The sequence below is a fragment of the Rana temporaria genome, chromosome 6 (assembly GCF_905171775.1).
Source record: "Rana temporaria chromosome 6, aRanTem1.1, whole genome shotgun sequence".
In the NCBI taxonomy this organism is placed as follows: domain Eukaryota; kingdom Metazoa; phylum Chordata; class Amphibia; order Anura; family Ranidae; genus Rana; species Rana temporaria.
The window spans coordinates 150,874,648-150,895,228 of NC_053494.1; the positions used below are offsets into that span (position 1 = coordinate 150,874,648).

The 20,581-nt window shown below is 43.5% G+C and overlaps 1 protein-coding gene and 2 long non-coding RNA genes across 5 annotated transcripts in view; 1 reads left to right on the top strand and 2 right to left on the bottom strand.

The window, feature by feature from the left end:
- The first annotated feature begins 3,071 nt into the window (after nt 1-3,071).
- PRMT2 (protein arginine methyltransferase 2) overlaps nt 3,072-20,581 on the top strand; it is a 39,977-nt gene continuing 22,467 nt past the window's right edge. The window contains exons 1-4 of one of the 3 annotated variants that reach the window (XM_040357590.1): nt 3,072-5,398; nt 16,625-16,813; nt 16,894-17,055; nt 19,768-19,932. In XM_040357590.1, coding sequence (XP_040213524.1) covers nt 4,610-5,398; nt 16,625-16,813; nt 16,894-17,055; nt 19,768-19,932 — 1,305 coding nt within the window. In that variant the 5' untranslated portion in view covers nt 3,072-4,609. The remainder of the gene's footprint in view (nt 5,399-16,624; nt 16,814-16,893; nt 17,056-19,767; nt 19,933-20,581) is intronic. The other 2 variants (XM_040357588.1, XM_040357589.1) reach the window with 2 other exon arrangements.
- LOC120943916 lies at nt 10,483-11,228 on the bottom strand. The gene is made up of 3 exons (XR_005750333.1): nt 11,165-11,228; nt 10,821-11,018; nt 10,483-10,574 (listed from the first exon to the last, which is right to left on the bottom strand). It is a non-coding gene; the product is annotated as an uncharacterized LOC120943916 (long non-coding RNA).
- Nucleotides 11,230-12,116, bottom strand: LOC120943917. Its single transcript, XR_005750334.1, has 3 exons — nt 11,849-12,116; nt 11,563-11,636; nt 11,230-11,259 (listed from the first exon to the last, which is right to left on the bottom strand). It is a non-coding gene; the product is annotated as an uncharacterized LOC120943917 (long non-coding RNA).

Consider the following 20,581-nt stretch of genomic DNA (forward strand, 5'->3'; position numbering starts at 1 on the left):
ATTGCTCCTGCTCCTCATTCCAGCATCCTGGTGTTGGCTGTTGCATTCCCCCTGTTTGTGTTGACCTGCAAGGTGATTGATCTGGTCAGTCACCTGATATAAACCTTATGATAGAGACAGGGTTACCTGCATTGTTCCTGATGAAGCCCCCGTTTGTCTGCCCTGCTTTGCTGTTGGATTTCCCTGTGTATAACACAGATCGGATATTGGATTATTCCTTGAACTCAGCCTGCCTTTTACATAGAACCACGCTATCTGTCTGCTTAACTGCAAATAGTCTGTTTTCTCTGTTAGCGTCTGCCCTGGTGTGGTGGCCAGGCACTATATCATTGTGTATAGGTCCTGGGGGCAACCAAGTACCGGTAGGCCTGCTTGTCTTAAGGGAAAAGGGGCTGCTATAGGTGAAGCACACAGTCACTAGTTCTAGTGTCTGACCACCTGCATTGGGGTAGACGTAACATTTGTGACACCTCCCCACAGGATTTGATTGACAGCAGCAGGAGCCAATGCTGCTTTCATGCCTAATTCCCACCTATGCAGGTGGCAGTTTTCATATTCCAGGTGCATTTAGCATTTTTCAATACAAGTTTTTGATCCATTGACGTCTATGGAACCAAAAAACCCCAAAAAAATGTAAGCACATGATTAGAGCCCGAGGATCCAATTGGCATAAAACAATTGTGGGTTTGGGGCACAGAGCACTACACCCTGAGCCCACCCAGTTGTGTGACAATAGCAAATGAATACTTGCTATTGTCTTCCTGCTTCTCCTCCCAGCCAATCAGGAAGCGGGTCTTAAAGGGGTTGTAAAGGTTCATTTTTTTATTTTCTAAATAGGTTACTTTAAGCTAGTGCATTGTTGGTTCACTTACCTTTTCCTTCGATTTCCCTTCTAAATGTTTTTTTTCTTTGTTTTCTTTGTCTGAATTTCTCACTTCCTGTTCCTCCTCAGTAATGTGTTCTAAATGGCTTTCCACCGCTCGGATGATGGTGGAAAGCTTACTGAGGAGAAACAGGAAGTGAGAAATTCAGACAAAGAAAAAAAACATTTAGAAGGGAAATCGAAGGAAAAGGTAAGTGAACCAACAATGCACTAGCTTCAAGGAACCTATTTAGAAAATAAAAGACGAACCTTTACAACCCCTTTAAGACCTGATTGGCCAAGAGGAAAAGTGACCTTACTGACCACTGAGGAAGAAGCTGCCAAGGGGAAGGAGATGGAGGGGGGAAGGCGCTGAGGAGGAGACGTAGGGACGAACCGCCGAGGAGGAGATGATGCAGGGGGAAGCTGCTGAGGAGGAGACACAGGGGGGAGCCGCAGGGGGGAGCCGCAGAGTAGGAGATGCAGGGGCAAGCTGCAGGGGGGAGACGCAGGGGGAAGCCGCCGTGGGGGAGATGCAGGTGGAAGCCGCCGTGGAGGAGACTCAGGGGCAAGCCACCATGGAGGAGACTCAGGGGCAAGCCGCCGTGAAGGAGATGCAGGGGCAAGCCGCCGTGGAGGAGACTCAGGGGCAAGCCGCCGTGAAGGAGACGCAGGGGCTAGCCGCCTTGGAGGAGACGCAGGGGCAAGAGCCGTGGAGGAGACGCAGGGGCAAGCCGCCGTGGAGGAGACGCAGGGGCAAGAGCCGTGGAGGAGACGCAGGGGCAAGCCGCCGTGGAGGAGACACAGGGGCAAGCCGCCGTGGAGGAGACGCAGGGGCAAGCCGCCGTGAAGGAGACGCAGGGGCAAGCCGCCGAGAAGGAGATGCAGGGGGAAGCAGCAAACCTGCCTGTGACCTAAATGGGGTAAGTGCGGGGCTGGTGGGAGGATGAATTAGCGATGGGGGGAGGGGTGATGGTTGGTTTGCTGATCGAACAAGCGATTGCGGGGGGGGGGGTGAACGTGGGGTGTTTGACTGAATAAATGAGGGGGAGGGGGTATATGGGGGTGGCGGGTGGTTTGTTTGCTGCCCCCCCAAAAAATGGAGCACTAGCCGCCACTGATGTGAATACTAGTGTGTAAATTGTTTGCGGTATATAAAAACCTGTAATAAATAAAACAAAATTGCTCTATTTATGAAATATATTGAGATGTAATACCTTATGGTGTCCATAGATGGCAGCAACTTGCTACATTTCTCCAAAGTTTATTATTGCTTACTCACCAGTAAGTGACATAAAAAGGATACATTGTACCAGCTGAAGGCAATATTTTATCTCTCTGTGGGAAACATTACAATAATCATGAAAGGCTGTGTTCACACCTGTTTTTTTTTCCGAAAAGATAAATATAATTCTAATAAAAATCAAACAAAAATTAATCCAGTTTGCTAATACTGAAAAAGTTTTCTCTGGACATACACATATAGCCACATATTGCCAGGTAAGAAAAGGATTGGGATGGAGTAAACACGAATGAATACACTACAGATGATATGCTTTCCCACAATGCTTTGCCACCTGAACCGAAAGCCCGTAAGTGAAACTCTCTGGCTGTGTGCAGAGTGTACTGCTGAGCTGCCAGCAGGGGGCATAGAGGAGTGCACTAAGTCGCCTGAGCGGGGAAGCGAAGTGTCATCCGGAGGCAGCAGGAAGCCGCTGTAGGTCAGAAATGAAAGGGGCCGATAACATGTAGAAAGAAGAGCAACGAGACCGAGCAGATACGAGGACAGGGGTCCCGACAGGATACAGCGGACGTGTCCTAGTACTGGTTTACCATTGGTGAGGTGACGGCAATCACTGAGAAGTGTAACAAATATACAAGTCTGAAAAGGTGAAGTGTGCTGGTGTTGGGGGAGGTGGTATAGAGGTGCCCTGGTGTTGGAGGAGGTAGTAGTGAGGTGCCCTGGTGTTGGGGGAGGTGGTAGTGAGGTGCCCTGGTGTTGGGGGAGGTGGTAGTGAGGTGCCCTGGTGTTGGGGGAGGTGGTAGTGAGGTGCCCTGGTGTTGGGGGAGGTGGTAGTGAGGTGCCCTGGTGTTGGGGGAGGTGGTAGTGAGGTGCCCTGGTGTTGGGGGAGGCCGTAGTGAGGTGCCCTGGTGTTGGGGGAGGCGGTAGTGAGGTGCCCTGGTGTTGGGAGAGGTGGTAGTGAGGTGCCCTGGTGTTGGGGGAGGTGGTAGTGAGGTGCCCTGGTGTTGGGGGAGGCCGTAGTGAGGTGCCCTGGTGTTGGGGGAGGCGGTAGTGAGGTGCCCTGGTGTTGGGGGAGGCGGTAGTGAGGTGCCCTGGTGTTGGGGGAGGCGGTAGTGAGGTGCCCTGGTGTTGGGGGAGGCGGTAGTGAGGTGCCCTGGTGTTGGGGGAGGTGGTAGTGAGGTGCCCTGGTGTTGGGGGAGGTGGTAGTGAGGTGCCCTGGTGTTGGGGGAGGTGGTATAGAGGTGCCCTGGTGTTGGGGGAGGTGGTAGTGAGGTGCCCTGGTGTTGGGGGAGGCGGTAGTGAGGTGCCCTGGTGTTGGGGGAGGCGGTAGTGAGGTGCCCTGGTGTTGGGGGAGGTGGTAGTGAGGTGCCCTGGTGTTGGGGGAGGTGGTAGTGAGGTGCCCTGGTGTTGGGGGAGGTGGTAGTGAGGTGCCCTGGTGTTGGGGGAGGTGGTATAGAGGTGCCCTGGTGTTGGGGGAGGCGGTAGTGAGGTGCCCTGGTGTTGGGGGAGGCGGTAGTGAGGTGCCCTGGTGTTGGGGGAGGTGGTAGTGAGGTGCCCTGGTGTTGGGGGAGGTGGTAGTGAGGTGCCCTGGTGTTGGTGGAGGTAGTAGTGAGGTGTCCTGGAATTGGGGACAGTAGCAGTCAATTGTCCTGGAATTGGGGACAGTAGCAGTCAATTGTCCTGGAATTGGGGACAGTGGCAGTCAATTGTCCTGGAATTGGGGACAGTGGCAGTCAATTGTCCTGGAATTGGGGACAGTGGCAGTCAATTGTCCTAGAATTGGGGACAGGAGCAGTCAATTGTCCTAGAATTGGGGACAGTAGCAGTCAATTGTCCTAGAATTGGGGACAGTAGCAGTCAATTGTCCTGGAATTGGGGACAGTAGTAAATCATCCTGCAACCAAGGACAGTAGCAGATCCGTTGTCCTGTAATTGAGGACAGTAGCAGTAAATTATCCTGGGATTGGACTGAGTAGCAGATACTTTCTCCTGGAATTGGGAACAGTAGAAGATCAGTGTTTTGGAATCGAATTGTCCTGGAATTGGGGATTAGCAGTAAATTGTTCAGATACAGGGCTGGTAGTAGTGAGTTGTCCCGGTATTGGTGACATTTTTTGGAAAGTTGCAGTGATGTGACCTGATATTGTAGAACAGTTGCAGAAAAATTCCCTTCTATTGGGGAGATTACCAGGAATGTGAAAACAAAAGCAAGTGTACGTCTCAATAGGGGAAGAAGACTTATCCAAATCCCACCCAGTGCTCCAAGACAGAGGAATCGCTTGGGGTGTAGGCGATTAGTAGACCTAGCTGCAATGAAGGATATGCTGTCTTTGAATTTGAGCCTGGGGTAGATAAGTGGAGTTCAGTACCACTGTGTAGATCTGAAAAAGTGTTAGCGCTGGAAAGTCCTATTAGGGTGACGCAGCTCCATCCGTTATTTTTGCTCAGTCTTTTTAGCACCATGATGAAGAAGGTATAAAGAGATACCATTAAAGTTTGATGATATGGAAGGTCAGGAAAGATATGGAGATGATTTAGAGAAGCACAGAAAAGGGGAGATGAACGTTGGACAGATGACAGAACCAGAGAGGAGAACTGAAACCACGTCAGCTGAGACTGGTGTAAATAATAGTCAGTTATGCTCCATGAGGGACATGGACACCAAGCTATGTGACTGTGGGGTAAAACCAAAGGCAATGTACAGTAACTGTCAGGTAATGAGAATAATGGAGTTAGAAAGGGGTTTATGTGATTCTGAAGTTGGAGGGAGGGTGGGGTATGCAGGCAGTAACACAAAGAACCACACAAATAATGATGGAGAAAAACAATTGGAAAGGGATGTAGCTGATGTAGCTAGGCATAGCGCAGTGGAGGGGACTAGGAGTCCAAAGAGCTGTGGGAAAGGGGAGCTGCACCATTGTAGAACACATATGATGGGAAATGATCCACTAGCTTGTAAAGAAGCAGACAAGGCTGGTGATTTTTCTGGGTGCAGAATTAACAATAAAAGCGGTCATTCCACTGGCACAACAGCAAGTCAAGTGGTTGAAGATTCATCTGAATGCATGGCAAGGCAACCTAAAAGTGGAGAGATGGAAGGTAATCTTTGGCCAGTGGAACACGAAGACCAAGATGACAGTCTATGTGAATGCAGTTGTGGAGAGCAGCTTCCAGACTTAAGTCGCTTAGGGATCTCCTCTGCCATGGACTTTATGGCGCATTATCCTTATGAAGATTGCAGCTCAAATGAATTTGTCATGATGTGTGACTTTGCAGCTGCTGAAGAAACACAGGTATGGATGGCAGGTTTATTTTCAGTTTCTATAGGGGTGTATCTATTAAATAATAGCACCCAGTGAAAGTGCTTGTTCATTTGTTTTGTGTGAATAGGGCAAAAAAAACAAATTTGGCTGTGCAGGATAAATATTTTTTATTGATTTAAAATAAAAAATGCCACATTTAGCCACTAGATGGTGCCAAGTCTTGAAAATCCCTATGATAACTAATGCCATCTAGTGGCCAAATGCAGTCTTTTCTGTTTAATCAATTAAAAACCTTCCTCCAGCACAGGAAATGGCCCGGTACCTTTTTGTTTTGTTGCGTGATTGTTACAGAATGTACATTGCTGTGCAGGTTGTTTAGAAATGCACTCCACAGTGTTTAGTGATATCTCAGGAACTTGCTACTTTTATTTTGGTGCTTTTAAACAATGTATATGTTGATAAGCAAAAAGAGACAAAGTAACTCCAGATACAATTTTTTTGGATTGGGTGAGATTGGGTGAGGAAGGGTTAGAACCTCTGCCAGGTATGTTGTCTTGCGGAGAAGATTTTCCTTCCATCCTGTCCCAGTAATAACATTGTCACCAGCACAGGAAGTGAGGGGAAAATCTCAAACAGGCACACAAACCGTAGAAAAAAGCTGCCAGAGATACTAACCTTTCCCTAATCTAATATAAAAGAACAGTTTTATTCTTGTCTGTGTCCCTGTTGAAGATTTCCCCTCACTCCATGTCCTGGTAATATTGTCACCAGAACAGGAAATAAGAGGAAATCTCTCTCACTACTCCATTCGTCAGCCACTGCATCTCTCTATAAGACACAGTTGTAAGTTAGCAGCCAGTGGATAAAACCACACTACCCAGCAGTGAACATGGCAGACAGGTGAGTATTGTTCTCCTTCTATAAGCTGACTCTACTTTTCAAGGATAAGTTCACCTTTTGCAACATGTTACACCCATATTCAGGGTGTAACATGTTAAAAATGCACCAGCCCCCTCACCTCCCCCTATCCCCCGTTTTGACAGCAAGCGGGGCATCTGCTCGATGTCACAATCTAAAAAAGATGTAGCAGTGCGGGGTTCCACCTGCCTGGCCACGTCATTCATTCACAGTGTTTTGTGAATGGGAAAACTACAAGTACTGAAATCCTTTGGGGCTGTCCACTTGAAGTTCTCCAAGAACTACCAGTGCGCTGTTGATCGCTCCAGTTAATTGAGCTTCCTGTCAGTGTGAAAACTGCCTGCCCATATCGGAGGTATGGGACCTTGGCATTGCAATGTATTAACCACTTAAGGACCGCCTCATGTACATATACGTCAGCAGAATGGCACAGGCAGGCACATCAACGTGTATATATACGTCCTCTGCTTGACGTGGGTCGGGGGTCCGATCGGGACCCCCCCCGGTACATGCGGCGGTCCCCGTGGCTTCAGGAGCGATCCGGGACGACGGCGCGGCTATTCGTTTATAGCCGCTCCGTCGCGATCGCTCCCCGGAGCTGAAGAACGGGGAGAGCCGTGTGTAAACGCGGCTTCCCCGTGCTTCACTGTGTCGGCGCATCGATCGCGTCATCCCCTTTATAGGGAAGACACGATCGATGACGTCATTCCTACAGCCACACCCCCCTACACTAGTAAACACATACACAGTGATCCCTAAATGTTACAGCGCCCCCTGTGTTTAACTCCCAAACTGCAACTGTCATTTTCACAATAAAGAATTCAATTTAAATGCATTTTTTGCTGTGAAAATGACAATTGTCCCAAAAATGTGTCAAAATTGTCCGAAGTGTCCGCCATAATGTCGCAGTCACGAAAAAAATCGCTGATCGCCGCCATTAGTAGTAAAAAAAATAAAATAAATAAAAATGCAAAAAAACTATCCCCTATTTTGTAAACACTATGAATTTTGCGCAAACCAACCGATAAACGATTATTGCGATTTTTTTTTACCAAAAATAGGTAGAAGAATACGTATCGGCCTAAACTGAGGGAAAAAAAAATGTTATATATGTTTTTGGGGGATATTTATTATAGCAAAAACTAAAAAATATTGAATTTTTTTCAAAATTGTCGCTCTATTTTTGTTTATAGCGCAAAAAATAAAAACCGCAGAGGTGATCAAATACCACCAAAAGAAAGCTCTATTTGTGGGGAAAAAAAGACGCCAATTTTGTTTGGGAGCCACGTCGCACGACCGCGCAATTGTCTGTTAAAGCGACGCAGTCCCGAACTGTAAAAACCCCTTGGGTCTTTAGGCAGCATTTTGGTCCGGGGCTTAAGTGGTTAAAGCAGTGGTCTCAAAGTACCGGCCCGCGGGCCATTTGCGGCCCGCGGACCAGTTATAAATGGCCCGCAGGCCATCTGGTGGCACTGGCGCCATCTGGTGGTGAGCCGTTGGTATTACAAGTTATTACCACCAGATGTGAGCTGGCGCCATCTGGTGGTGGCCGTTGGTATTACAAGTTAAACAGCAATTCTAATGTCATTTTACACTATTTTCACTGCCATCTTCTTCCCTCTAATTAGAACCCCCAAACATTATATATATTTTTTATCCTAACACCCTAGAGAATAAAATGGCGATCGTTGCAATACTTTATGTTACGCTGTATTTGCGCAGCGGTCTTACAAGCGCACTTTTTTTGGGAAAAAAATACACTTTTTTTAATAAAAAAATAAGACAACAGTAAAGTTATCCCCATTTTTTTTTTAATACTATGAAAGATAATGTTACGCCGAGTAAATTCATACCCAACATGTCACGCTTCAAAATTGCGTCCGCTTGTGGAATGCCGACAAACTTTTTTACCCTTTAAAATCTTCATAGGCGACGTTTAAAAAAAATCTACAGGTTGCATGTTTTAAGTTACAGAGGAGTTCTAGTGCTAGAATTATTCCTCTCGCTCTACCAATCGCATCGATACCTCACATGTGTGGTTTGAACACCGTTTACATATGCGGGCGCTGCTCGCGTATGTGTTCGCTTCTGCGCGCAAGCTCGTCGGGACGGGGTGCGTTTTCTGGCTCCTAACATTTTTAGCTGGCTCCTAGATTCCAAGCAAATTTGTCAAACCCTGCCTTACACCAGTGCTGGGGGTAATAATGCGCTCGCTGACACCAGTGCTGGGGGTTAATAATGTGTTCGCTGACACCAGTACTGTTGTTTTTGAAGTTTGAAAGTTTGCATGCGGCCCCCCCATGGCATATGAAAACTTGTCTTGTGGCCCTCAGGTAATTTGAGTTTGAGACCCCTGTATTAAAGCAGGGGTGCCCATCCAGTGGCCCGCGGAGCCCTCTGATGTGGCCCGCGACCTCCTGCTCTGGGATAAAATAGAATAGAATACTGTTCAGTTTTATTAATAAAATCAGTGTATATATGGGTATATCTGTTCTGCAGTGGTTACTGGGCTGCTTTCAAACTGATCCGCAGCTGCAGAGCAGTGCACCTGCGGGTTACCTGCACTGAGCCCTAGACTTCTGTTATTACCTACGAAGTTTGGGGAGCTTTCTGAAAGTGCACCAAACCTGCAGAATATAATAGAAGTCTATTGCAAAGTGCAAGAAAGCCAAATAGTATAGTGGACTGTGTCTGTGTCGTCTGCTTTGCATATACAGAGCAGACACGGACCTACCACCCGCCCGCTCCGCTAATTGTGGCCCACAACCGGTTACCAAGTCGCTTAAGTGGCCCTCGCTCTTCAAAAGGTTGGGCATCCCTGTATTAAAGGTTCCTAGCAAAAAAAGTGCATTTATTAATTTTTTTTTTTTTTGGGAACTTATTTAAAGCGGAGGTTCACCCTAAAAAAACAACTTTCTACCATGCCATCCAGCATACTAGCGTCAGCTACAGTATGCCTTTATTTTTTATTTTTTGTGCTGAACTCAGTTTAATCCATTAGTTTAGTTTCAGACTCCCTCGGGGAGTAGGCGTTCCTATGAAGAGGGAGTAACATGATTGACGGCCACCTATGGCGCGTCACGCTTCCCGAAAATAGCCGGAGTAGGACTCGGCTCTTCACGGCGCTATACGGCTCCTGCGCACAGACTAGGAGCTGACTGCGCAGGCGCCGTGAAGAGCCAAGTCCTATTTCGGCTATTTTCGGGAAGCGTGACGTGCCATAGCTGGCCGTCAATCATGTTACTCCCTCTTCATAGGAACGCCTACTCCCCGAGGGAGTCTGAAACTTAACTAATGGATTAAACTGTGAGTACAGCGAAAAAAATAAAAATACAGGCATACTGTAGCTGACGCTAGTATGCTGGATGGCATGGTAGACAAATTGTTTTTTTTTAAGGGTGAACCCCCGCTTTAAGCATTTTTCCTAGTGACTAGGTAGCTTTTAAGGTCAGAGGATAAGCATGAGTTTCAAGAAATATTTTTAGAAGGATGTCAGCAATGTCCGCTTTCATGTTTTCAGGTTGTAAATGAAAGAAATTGCATAAAATAGCTACAAGGATAAAATAACCCATTTTCAGCCTCCAAAGTTGCTTACTGATTTTTAGGGCAGTAAGTAAGCTGTGCCTGTTCAGTCTCAGTGGTTTATATGCAGAAACTAATATACAGCCCAGAAGTCAAAGAACGGTCACTTTTTTTGATTTTAAAGTGGATGTAAACCACCCAAATTTTTTTTATTTTACTTAAAGCCTGCACATTGTACAGTGTAGGATTGATGTAATCTGTGCCCAGTCTTGCCATTAAGAGTTAATCCAGCTCTGAGCAATCCTCTTATCTTTTTTTCAGTGAGATAAAAACTGACACACAGAGAAATAGGAGTCAGTTCTTCCCCCTTGCTGTGAGTGACAGGTGATTGACATATATGGGGGTTTCCTTATACAGGAAAAATATGGGGACTCTTGTTAAAGCATCGACAGTAAAATTCTATAGAAATATGTGGGCCTGGTCAAACCTCAATCATGAGAGCCACAACACCGATATGAATATCAAAAATATTTATTTTGTAAAAAGGTTTTCTTTATAAAAAGACATAGAAAAAGAAAAAAAGAAAAAAGAAAAAATATTGTACATTGAATACTATAGAATGCATACTAGACAAATTCCAGACTATCAAATAAAATGATACTTCAAGTGCATATAGATGCAGGTGATCTTCATTTCATCCCACATGTAACGGTTCTACTAGTTTCGCCCAAGGGGGCTTCGTCAGGAACCAATGGGGGGCAGTAGTCTGAGCAAACAAAGAGTATATCAATGAACAAGAACATATATATCATAATGTATACAAATAGTCACATAGATTGATTATATCGGTACATACAAACGTGTCTGGTTGACCATGGAGTTTAATATAATCATAGTTTATTATGAGACATAAAGATAATGTATTTTATTTAAATAGACGAAAGTCGAGTTAATGGAGTGTCTGTGATAGCTGTGGACTTTAACGAAAAAAATAATAAAAAAATATATTTACCTGTAAAAGTGGACTAAAAAAACCTGAATAGTTGGCCGTGGTTGGCTCAAAGTCCCAGATGGAAAATCCCAGATAGGTGGAAGGAGGGATGGGAAAAAGAGGAAATGATCCTCTTAAGCATGCGGGTAGGATCACCGTGCAATGCACAGAGCCTGGATGCAAGCCTATAGAGGAAGAGGAGCCGGAGGCAAGCAGGTACTGTAGGTACAGAATAAAAATATTAGGGATATTGAAAAATTAACAAGTAAAAAGGGAGAAAGAAGAAATGTAACCAGAAAAGGAGAAAAATTATGATGAACAGACAACTATAGAGAGATATGTGTAAAAGAGTTAATGATTATTACCTGATTAAAATGATGATAGAAAAAATGGGAAGATTGATGATGAGGTAGTCTCAGAAGAGATGGAAATAATTCATCCCAAGAGATTTCTGTCAATACTATACTGCACAAAATAGGAAGTCATTCACTATATCATCAGATTGTATAATAACAGATTAGTTTGAAAATTAATTATTAAAACTGCAAACGACAGCAGTGATAAAGATAATGTTAATATAAATATAAACGCCTATATAGGCTGCAAAGTATCAAACGAATCTAAATTATTTAGAAGAATGTAGCATTTTTTGTGTAATAATTCAACTTTATAGTTGTTACACCTATCATAGTAATAGGGGTATAGCATAAAAAAAGAATGAAAATACTAATCTAATTAAAAGGAATAATGGTAATGGTTTTACCTGATTCTAGTTGCAATAATAACTGCCGGGAATAGGGCAGATAAATTGCCCAAGAGATCTGTATAGTCCAGATACTGAATAGTGAAAAATAGAAGAATAAAAGAAAAAAAGTCAATCCAGGAAAAAATATTTCCTCAGTGTTGACAGATAAGTGAGTAAAAAGTATATTTTCACAGAGTCTGCAAGTGGCAACAAAGTATCACATCCAGATTGTTGTGAATAATGAATTAAACTTGAAAGAAAGAAAAATGAAATAATGATAAGACAATGGTAGATGAAAGCATACCTATGACCTGCTGTTGCCTCAGTATACCGAGGAATGATTCCTCTGGCAGAGCTCACGCTGACACATCAGCTGTGCGGCTCACTAATAAGCTGCCCTCAATCAGAGTGAGATGATACACAGCTGAGTAGGGGGCAGCTCCTCACTCTAAGATGGGCGTGGTGATCACGGCAGATGTCATGGGGATTGCCCATAGGAACCACAGGGACCGCGTCTGCGCAGAAGAAGAGCATCCCTCTAGGAGATGCTGAATCAAACGCGCCGGCGTGGAGAAAGGGAACTCCTGGGAAAGTACACCAGCGTCACAAATGACGCATCAGTGCCTACCATATGGGTGCCGTGAAGAAGCGGACGCGCACTGACACTCAAGCCTCCGCTTGAGTTCAGATCAGTGACGCTGAGCTGGTGCGTGCCCCCTAGCGCCCAAAGTGGCTTGCAGCAATACTGATAGATGTCTGATGATAACGGCAGTGTGCTAAAGTGCAGGGGATCAATGCTGGTGGTAGGAGAGCATGCAAAACAAGTTTGAATCCGTGTCAGGCAAATAAGTGAAGAGGTAAAAGTAGATGTGGGGAAAGGGGGAAGAAGAAAAAAAAAAAAAAAAAAAAAAAAAAGGGGGAAGAAAAGAAAAAAAAAAAAAGGAAAGCAAAAGTAAAAATAAGTATAATAATTGGGAAATAGGAATTGGTGAAGCAGAAAAAATTATTTAATTAATTATAAAGAATATTAAAGGAATATAATATTAATTATAAAATTAAAATTAAGAAAAATAATGAAAAATGGAAAAAATAATAATAATAATAATAAGAAAAAAAAAATAAAAAATAAAAATATATAATGATAATAAGGAATATAAAATAAAATAAATATGTAAAGGAAGGGCCCCCAGTAGACCCAGAAAAAACAAAAGAAAGAAAAACCGTAGGTAAAGTCCACAGGTCACAGCATAAAACCACTCGAAATCCATTGCAGTAATATTTGACATTAATGTTGTCACATCAAAGTATGTTCTTCTGTGTAACCGAAAAAGATGGTATTCAAAAACAAATCGGGTTAATTATAAAGTGTTGTTGCATACCTACAGTCATATAAGCTGCACAATAAGGTTCTAAACTCCCAAGTGTCAGGTGGTGGGGTATCGCAATAATGGGGCTCGTATAAGTGTAGAAACACAGTTCACGGCGCCAATTGCACCACCTCCTTCTATCAACAGGAAGTATTGGTGCTCAAGGGACTCGGACAAGATTGCTTGATAGGCCTTGATGGATTGAGGCTGATAGCCATTTGGTAAAGCCTAACCAGAGAAGGTGGAAGAACAGCTTAGATAGAAGAGCTTCGAATTAACGATGTAGTCACCCCGGTATGTCCAGCTTGTGGTCACTGGATTAAATTAAAGAAAGGGTTTATAGCTAATATTTTCATTTAACCCTGGGTGCTGAGTGGCATTAAGTGTATATATCCAGCGTGCTTCCGCTTGTAGCAGTCGTTTGTCAGCATCTCCTCCTCTCTCATTGAGAGGAATATGTGCCAAGGCAAAGAAGCCTAACATTGCCTGGTTGTGGTTATGGAACAAGCCCATGTGGCGGCTAATGGGTGTTTCCATAAGTTTTTTCTTTACAGCTAAGACATGGTCTCTCATTCTACAAAAGAAATTGCGTTTAGTTTTACCTACATAGTAGGCACCGCAATTGCATTTCATTATATAGATAATGCCAATTGTTTGGCAGGTTGCACGAAACTTAGGTGAATATGTTTCGCCATTGGGTAGAGAAATACTTTCACCTGGCAGAATATATCGACAAAAATTGCATTTACCGCACGGGAAAGTTCCTGTCTTAGTTGGTTTGGGCACCATTTGTGTCGCATAATGGCTGGTGACGGCTCTATCCCGAATTGAGGGAGAGCGTTTGAATGTTATCTCCGGTTTTAAATTGATAAATTTTTTAATTTTATCATCGGAGGTAAGGAGGTACCAGTATTTGCTGTAAATATTACGAATTGTTTGGTGCTGACGATTAAAGCGTGTAATCACCCTAGTAGTGTTGGCTTTAGAGACATTTTTAGATTTATAGATAAGATCGTTTCTGTCTAATAGGCTGGCTTTATTGTAGGCACGGCGTAAGCAAGTCTTACTGTAGCCTCTCTCTTTGAGGCGGGCGTAAAGCTGTGCTGCTTCTTTTTTGTAATCTTCGTCGCGGGAGCAATTGCGCCTCAGTCTTAAATATTGACTGTATGGAATACTATTGATTAGCGGACTGGGGTGCGAGCTGGAAGCATGCAGTAGGCTGTTGCCTGCTGTAGGTTTCCTGTAGAGTGTAGAACACAGGCTACCTTTACTATCAATAAAAAGTTCAACATCTAGAAAAGTTATATTTTTTTGGCTATAATTGTATGTAAATTTTAAATTGTAGTTGTTAATTTGTAGCCCCTCCAAAAACATCAGAAGCTCATCACGAGAGCCCCCCCAAACCATGAAAACATCATCTATATAGCGATGCCATGTTAGCACGCTATCAGATGACGTGTTCCTGGATTCCTCATTGAAGAGGTCACGTTCCCACCCCCCCAGGTACAGGTTGGCGTAGGAGGGGGCACAGCCTGCCCCCATAGCTACGCCCTGTACCTGGAGGTAGTGGGAACGTTTGAACAGAAAGATGTTGTTCGTCAAAATAAATTCAAGCATTTCTATAATGAAATTGTTATATTTAGAGGTATTTTTGTCACGTTCATTGAGGAAGCTCCTAATGACTTGTGTACCCAGCCCATGTGGGATAGAATTATATAATGCCTCTATGTCAATGGCAACTAGCCAGGCATTAGGTGGAATAGTAAGGCCATCAACAATCTTTAATAGTTCGATGGTATCTTTTACGTGAGAAAACAGGCTCTGAACATGAGGGTATAGGTATTCGTCGATGATCCTACTGATGTTTTCAGTAAGGGAACCACAACCAGATACGATTGGACGTCCTGGAGGGGGTAAAACCCCCTTATGTATTTTAGGCAAGGCATAAAATGTCGGGGTGGTGGGGCTCTCGATGTTAAGAAATTGCAAAGTGGTCTCATCTATGGTGCCCAAGCGGCGTGCGCGGTTCAAAATCTGGCGATATCGCTCAATGCTTTGTGTGATCATCGAGGCTGGTACAGGTCAGGTGATTGACATAGCTCATGCAGGAGCCTGAGGGAGACATTCTGTGTACTTCAGATCCCCTCCTCCTTTCTTCTCCAGCTCTCCCAGGGTTGGCTGCTTTTGACATTTGACATGTAAGGATACATTTGACAGGTAAGGATACATGCAGGAGGCGGCTACATCCTTAGGCTGCATTCACACCTCGGCGTATATACGCCTGAAGCGCGACACTCGTGCCGCTGGAGGGGCGAATTTCCATTGATGTCTATGAGATGGTTCACATCTCACGCCGTACGCCTGCCGCCTGAAAACAAGTCCCGGACCCGTTTTTTGGAGTTCGATTAGACATCAATGGAAATGATTTGTTAAAAAAAAAAAAAAAAAAAGTAAACAAATCGCGGCAAAATACGCGACGTTACAATGTGAATGCAGCCTTATAGATCACTACTATGGCAGTAGTTTTAGAAAAGATGAGAGTGGGTTTACATCCACTTTAAAGCGGATCTCCCACGGCCATACGTAATTTTTTTTTTTTTGGTCAATAATTTCCTTGTAGCACAATTTAAAAGTACTCACGAGTTAGCTGTGTTAAGTCCCCCGCTTTCCGATTCCATTTATAATAACTTATATTCTTCTAGTATAGCCGATTCCATTTTGCTTGTGGGCATGAGAAGCCCACAAGCAGCCACTTCCTTGTTGCGTTGAATGCTCGTAACGGCGAGCAAGGACGTCAACTTCCGCGTTGCCATAACAACGGGCGGCGTGCCTTGTTTGTAATGGAGCCTTTTGAAACGCCCTCCACAGTTGGTTTGTGATCGCACCCGAAATACCGCGATACTTCATAGTAAGGCTCCGCAATGAATACGGGGAGCTATGACAGAAGCTCCCAGGGCACACTGCGGGTACGGGAAGTGACACACTGCCCACAGAATACCCGCAGCTTGTGCAGACAGGAAGCAATCTCTGAAGAAAGGTACTGTACCGATTGAAAAAAAAAAAAAACTTCCATTTTGACTTGTGTGACAGGCAGCTGTATGAATGAGCTTATGCATAAAATAGGGTGGAGCTCCGCTTTAAAGCGGTTGTAAACTTGCGATTATTTTTATTTATTTTTTTTCACCTGAAAGGCAAAAGCAATAATGAGCTAGTATGCACCGCATATTAGCTCATTATGAAATACTTACCTCGGAACGAGGTGAGAGGAACTTACCTGGTCCACGCCGAGCGAGTAGTCAAATTGACTCGGCGTGTGTTCCGGGTATCGCCGCTCCAGCGCTGTGATTGGCTGGAGCGGCAATGAAGTCACTCCCGCGCATGCGTGCAGGAGGCTTCAATTCGGCAAGGTCCGGCGGTTGTCGGTCCTTTAGCCGAGGATCCACGCTGCGCATGCGCCGCTGCAATCAGCGGCGCATTGCAGGGGGAATATCTCCTAAACCGTACAGGTTTAGGAGATATTCTTTATACCTACAGGTAAGCCTTATTATAGGCTTACCTGTAGGTAAAAGTCATAAAGTGGGTTTACAACCAATTTAAGCTTCTCTGTTGGAACTTTTGATTTGTAACAATGTTAAGTAAACTCCTTTTTAGCTTATTTTAAATATCTAAATGATTTTTTTTCTGCCTTTTGGTCTTTGTTTTCCCCCGAACAGCTGAGCCTTTCTTATGGGGACAGGGTCGTCCTCTTGTCTGCAGAGACACCAGATTGGTGGTGGGTTGAACATAATGGTAATTGTGGGTATGTGCCAGCCAGTCATTTGCACAAAATAAACGATGAAGACGATGCAGAGGATGATGACCCGTGGCAGGACAAGGAGTATTTTGGGAGCTACAAGACTTTGGTAAAATGCGCTGCCCTTCCAGATCAGATCATTTAGTCTGTACATCAGTCAGATTTTTCACTCCCATCTCTTTCATGCAGAAGCTACACTTGGAGATGCTGTCTGACCAGCCTCGTACACAGACTTACAGAAATGTAATATTACAAAACAGTTCAGCACTGAAAGGAAAGCGAATCCTCGATCTAGGTTGTGGAACTGGAATAATAAGCTTTTTCTGTGCACAGCTGGCGCAGCCTGATGTTGTGAGTATTAGACCAATGTGTACGTTTACACTGTTCCTGGCTGATTCATAAATGGTTAATAATTAAGCAGTATACACTCAATAAAATTTGACTGCACAAACGCCTTTTTGATTTATGAACAACTATGTAGTGTGAGCACCCATCTAAACCTCCCAGTCACGTGTTATCCATTTGGAATGGCGCTTACACTCCATAGCTGATAAATCTAACAGAGATTGAACAGAAAAAAAAACAAACAGCTGAGGTGGTATGGTTCATAACAAGCACTCAAATGTTTTTACATTGTTTTATCTGCACTAGAATTTTTAGAAACTTTTATTGCCTTCTGTGTGTATGCCGATTAGGGAGAGATTATTCTTACAGGTGGACTCTCCATATATTTTACTATACATAGAGTTCAGCAGGGGAAGTGAGACAGTGGCAGGGCTGAGAACTTTGTAATGGAGATTTTCTTGTACAAAGAGTTTTATTGAAAAAAAACACATCAACAAACAAAAAAGAATACAAAAGAAAAAAGCAGTGGAGGACACACCATAAGCTATCATATATCAGAAAAGATAGTCTGTAGACCTGAGATCAATCCAGCTCCTAGAGATCCGAAAGCGAATCCAGAAGGCTGGCAATAGAATGTCCTCAACTCAAGTGGCCTGTTAGATTGACCTAATGCTGGCTTAGGTAACATGACGGTTAACACACCGGGGTAAATGTAGAACTTAAAAGCACAGTTGTTATACGATACACAACCTTACAAAAAAATAAAAATAAATGAAATAACAAAAATAAAAAATAAAATTCAAGCAGGCACATAGCAGAGGATATCAGTATTTCAAATTGTAAAATAAATAATGCATCCTGTGTCCAAGGCCAACAGGACCAAGCCTGAGGGCCCAAGCCACAAAGAAAGGGAGGATGAAAAGAAAGAAAGCCAGCTAGAAAAGTAGCATGAACAAGTAGCAATGAAGAGAAAGAGGAAAAGAACAGCAAGAAGAAAGTAAAAAAGAATAAAAGAAAATAAAAGAAAGAAGGAAGGGGGTCCATGGGGCGGGGGGAACAGAGACTCATCAAAGAGAAAGTAGTGCTGGGTCAAATCGTGAAGGGTAGTTGTAAGCCACCCAGGGTTGCCATACCCGGAGAAATTTATCGTGGGTATCTGCTAACACAGCAGTAAGTTTCTCATTAACCATAATATCATTAATGCAGTTTTTAACTGCTTCGAAGCTGAGAACCGGGGTCTTCCAGGCCCTTGCAATGATCAATTTAGTTGCAGTAAAAACATGCGCTGCCAACTGGCGTTCAGGGCAGAGAAGCTCCGTGATCGGTTTCCATAAAAAGGCTTTGTAGTGGAGATTTTAAGCCCTTTAGTCAACAAGGTATAAAATAAGCTAACAGGTGACAACCCACCGATAACCACCTAACTGTGCAGTATCTGATTGAGCATGCTTTATTACTGCATTAAAAACTTTCTTCAAATTAAAGAGAATTATATGTACTATATGTCAGGTCTAAGAGATATAACCCCTCCCATGACCAGCATTCTTCGGTTCCCTTGGAAAATAGTACCAAGAGCCAATAGCCAATAATAACACAGGAGTGAAACCTGTGTTTTTGAATGGAGTGGTATACGTTTTTTTATAATGGTATATCACAGGGCACAGAGGACTTCCTATTCATGACTACTTGGGATATGCTGCAATATTCAACAGGTTAATAGACCTTGCAAAAAAAAAAAAAAAGACGCCCCACCCATATTGTATATAACTTCTTCAATTTGGACCGGAAGTAACATCACTTGGCTCCATCTGACACGTTGCGTCACAGATCACGCAACTTCCTCAGAGTATCAAGCTTCTGTTGTTCAAGTTTTGTAAGGTTTCAACCTGGTCTTCTCTTCGCAGATTTTCTAAGTTCTGCCAGGTTCATGTGTCTACGGATGCCAGTTTTGGGTGAAAGGTCATAATGGCAGCTTTGTAGCAGGGTTGCCCCCTGTCTTGTGTTTTTTGGTTTGGGCATTTTTGGCCTTGTTGCTGTGCTGCCCACCCCTCATGTTCAGTGCTTTGGGATTCTTAGAGTCATGAAGATTAAGTACTCTGTGTCCTGTGATGTACAATTTAAGAGATTAAGATTTTTGGTTTACCTGTATAATCCTTTTCTTAGAGTACATGTCGGGACACAGATTCCTCCCCTATTGTTTGTTTCTCATTACCCACTACAAAACTGAGGTTTAGCTGAGCTGGAAGAAGTTATGCCTGGGTGGCATTACTGTCTTTATTTTATTCTTTTTTTACGCCAGTGTGCTTTTACCTAAAAGGTGACCGCATAGCCCAGGTAATGGTGAATATGAAGTCCTGTGTGTTCTGTGGTGTACTTTGAAAAAAGGGTTTTACAGGTAAAGTAAAAATCCTAATTCTCTCTGTGATCTGAGGAAAATAGGATTCTGCACACAACTGGGGCTTCCAAAATCAGTAGGTGGGCAACTCGGGCTAAGGCAAAGATTTGAATACAGCGGAGCTGAAGAAAGATGTCCCTGCTTTTTGAACACTTTTATAATAAACTGAAGAATGCTCATCATGGGAGGGGTTATATCCCGTAGGGCTGGCCTACAGTTTTTGGTTTCCCAGAGTCCAATCCTTCTATAGGTGGCAGGATGGAAGAAGGATAAATTGATGTTGCCTGTCTGTGTATGCAAAAATAAAAACGTCATTTTCTTCACAGGTGTATGCGGTAGAAGCAAGTGATATCGCTGAACAAACAAGTAGGTTAGTTGAAGAAAATGGATTCTCAGGAATAGTTAAGGTTATACGTCAGAGGGCAGAAGAATTGAAATTACCGTCCAGAGTTGATGTCCTTGTGTCTGAGTGGATGGGAACCTGTTTGGTGGTATGATAGTACTTCTGCAGATTTTAGTTTTTTTCTTTTTTTGCCCCTAATCTTTAAATCCTTATTCTTTATTCTCTGCACTTTAATATATGGATCATTACAAGAACTGTCTAAATACCAGTGAGCAGGGCTAAGAAATTACAGTAGACACCTAAGTTTGGGAATTTATTTTTAAAGAAGTCAGTTGACGCTCATCTTGCCTAGTGTCCTAAGTTCAATTTTATTGAAGCTTTTTACCAAGAGCAGAACATGACAACAGAAGAGGATGTCATGACACCAACGCCTGTTTAGTGCCCACCTTTAGTTTAGATACTTTATTATGCTGGAAAACAGTTTACTTCAGGGCTGCCCTAAAACAATAACATCATTTTTAGTTAAAGCTGCAAAAACAGATAAAAATCTGTATAAATCTTCGATCTGGATATATAGAATTACAAAAAATCCTTTCGAAGGTCAAACGCCAATCTTATATGTATTTCATCTGTGTATAGACTTTTGTATGGAGTTCAGCTTTAAATGGACTAGATTAGTATATATTTCCTAACCTGTAGAAGGAACCATCCACCACTACTAATCATGTTGCAGGAAATTTGGTCTTAAATGGCTACATACCCACTTTGGCATACCAAATATCTCTTGCCAAACCAGG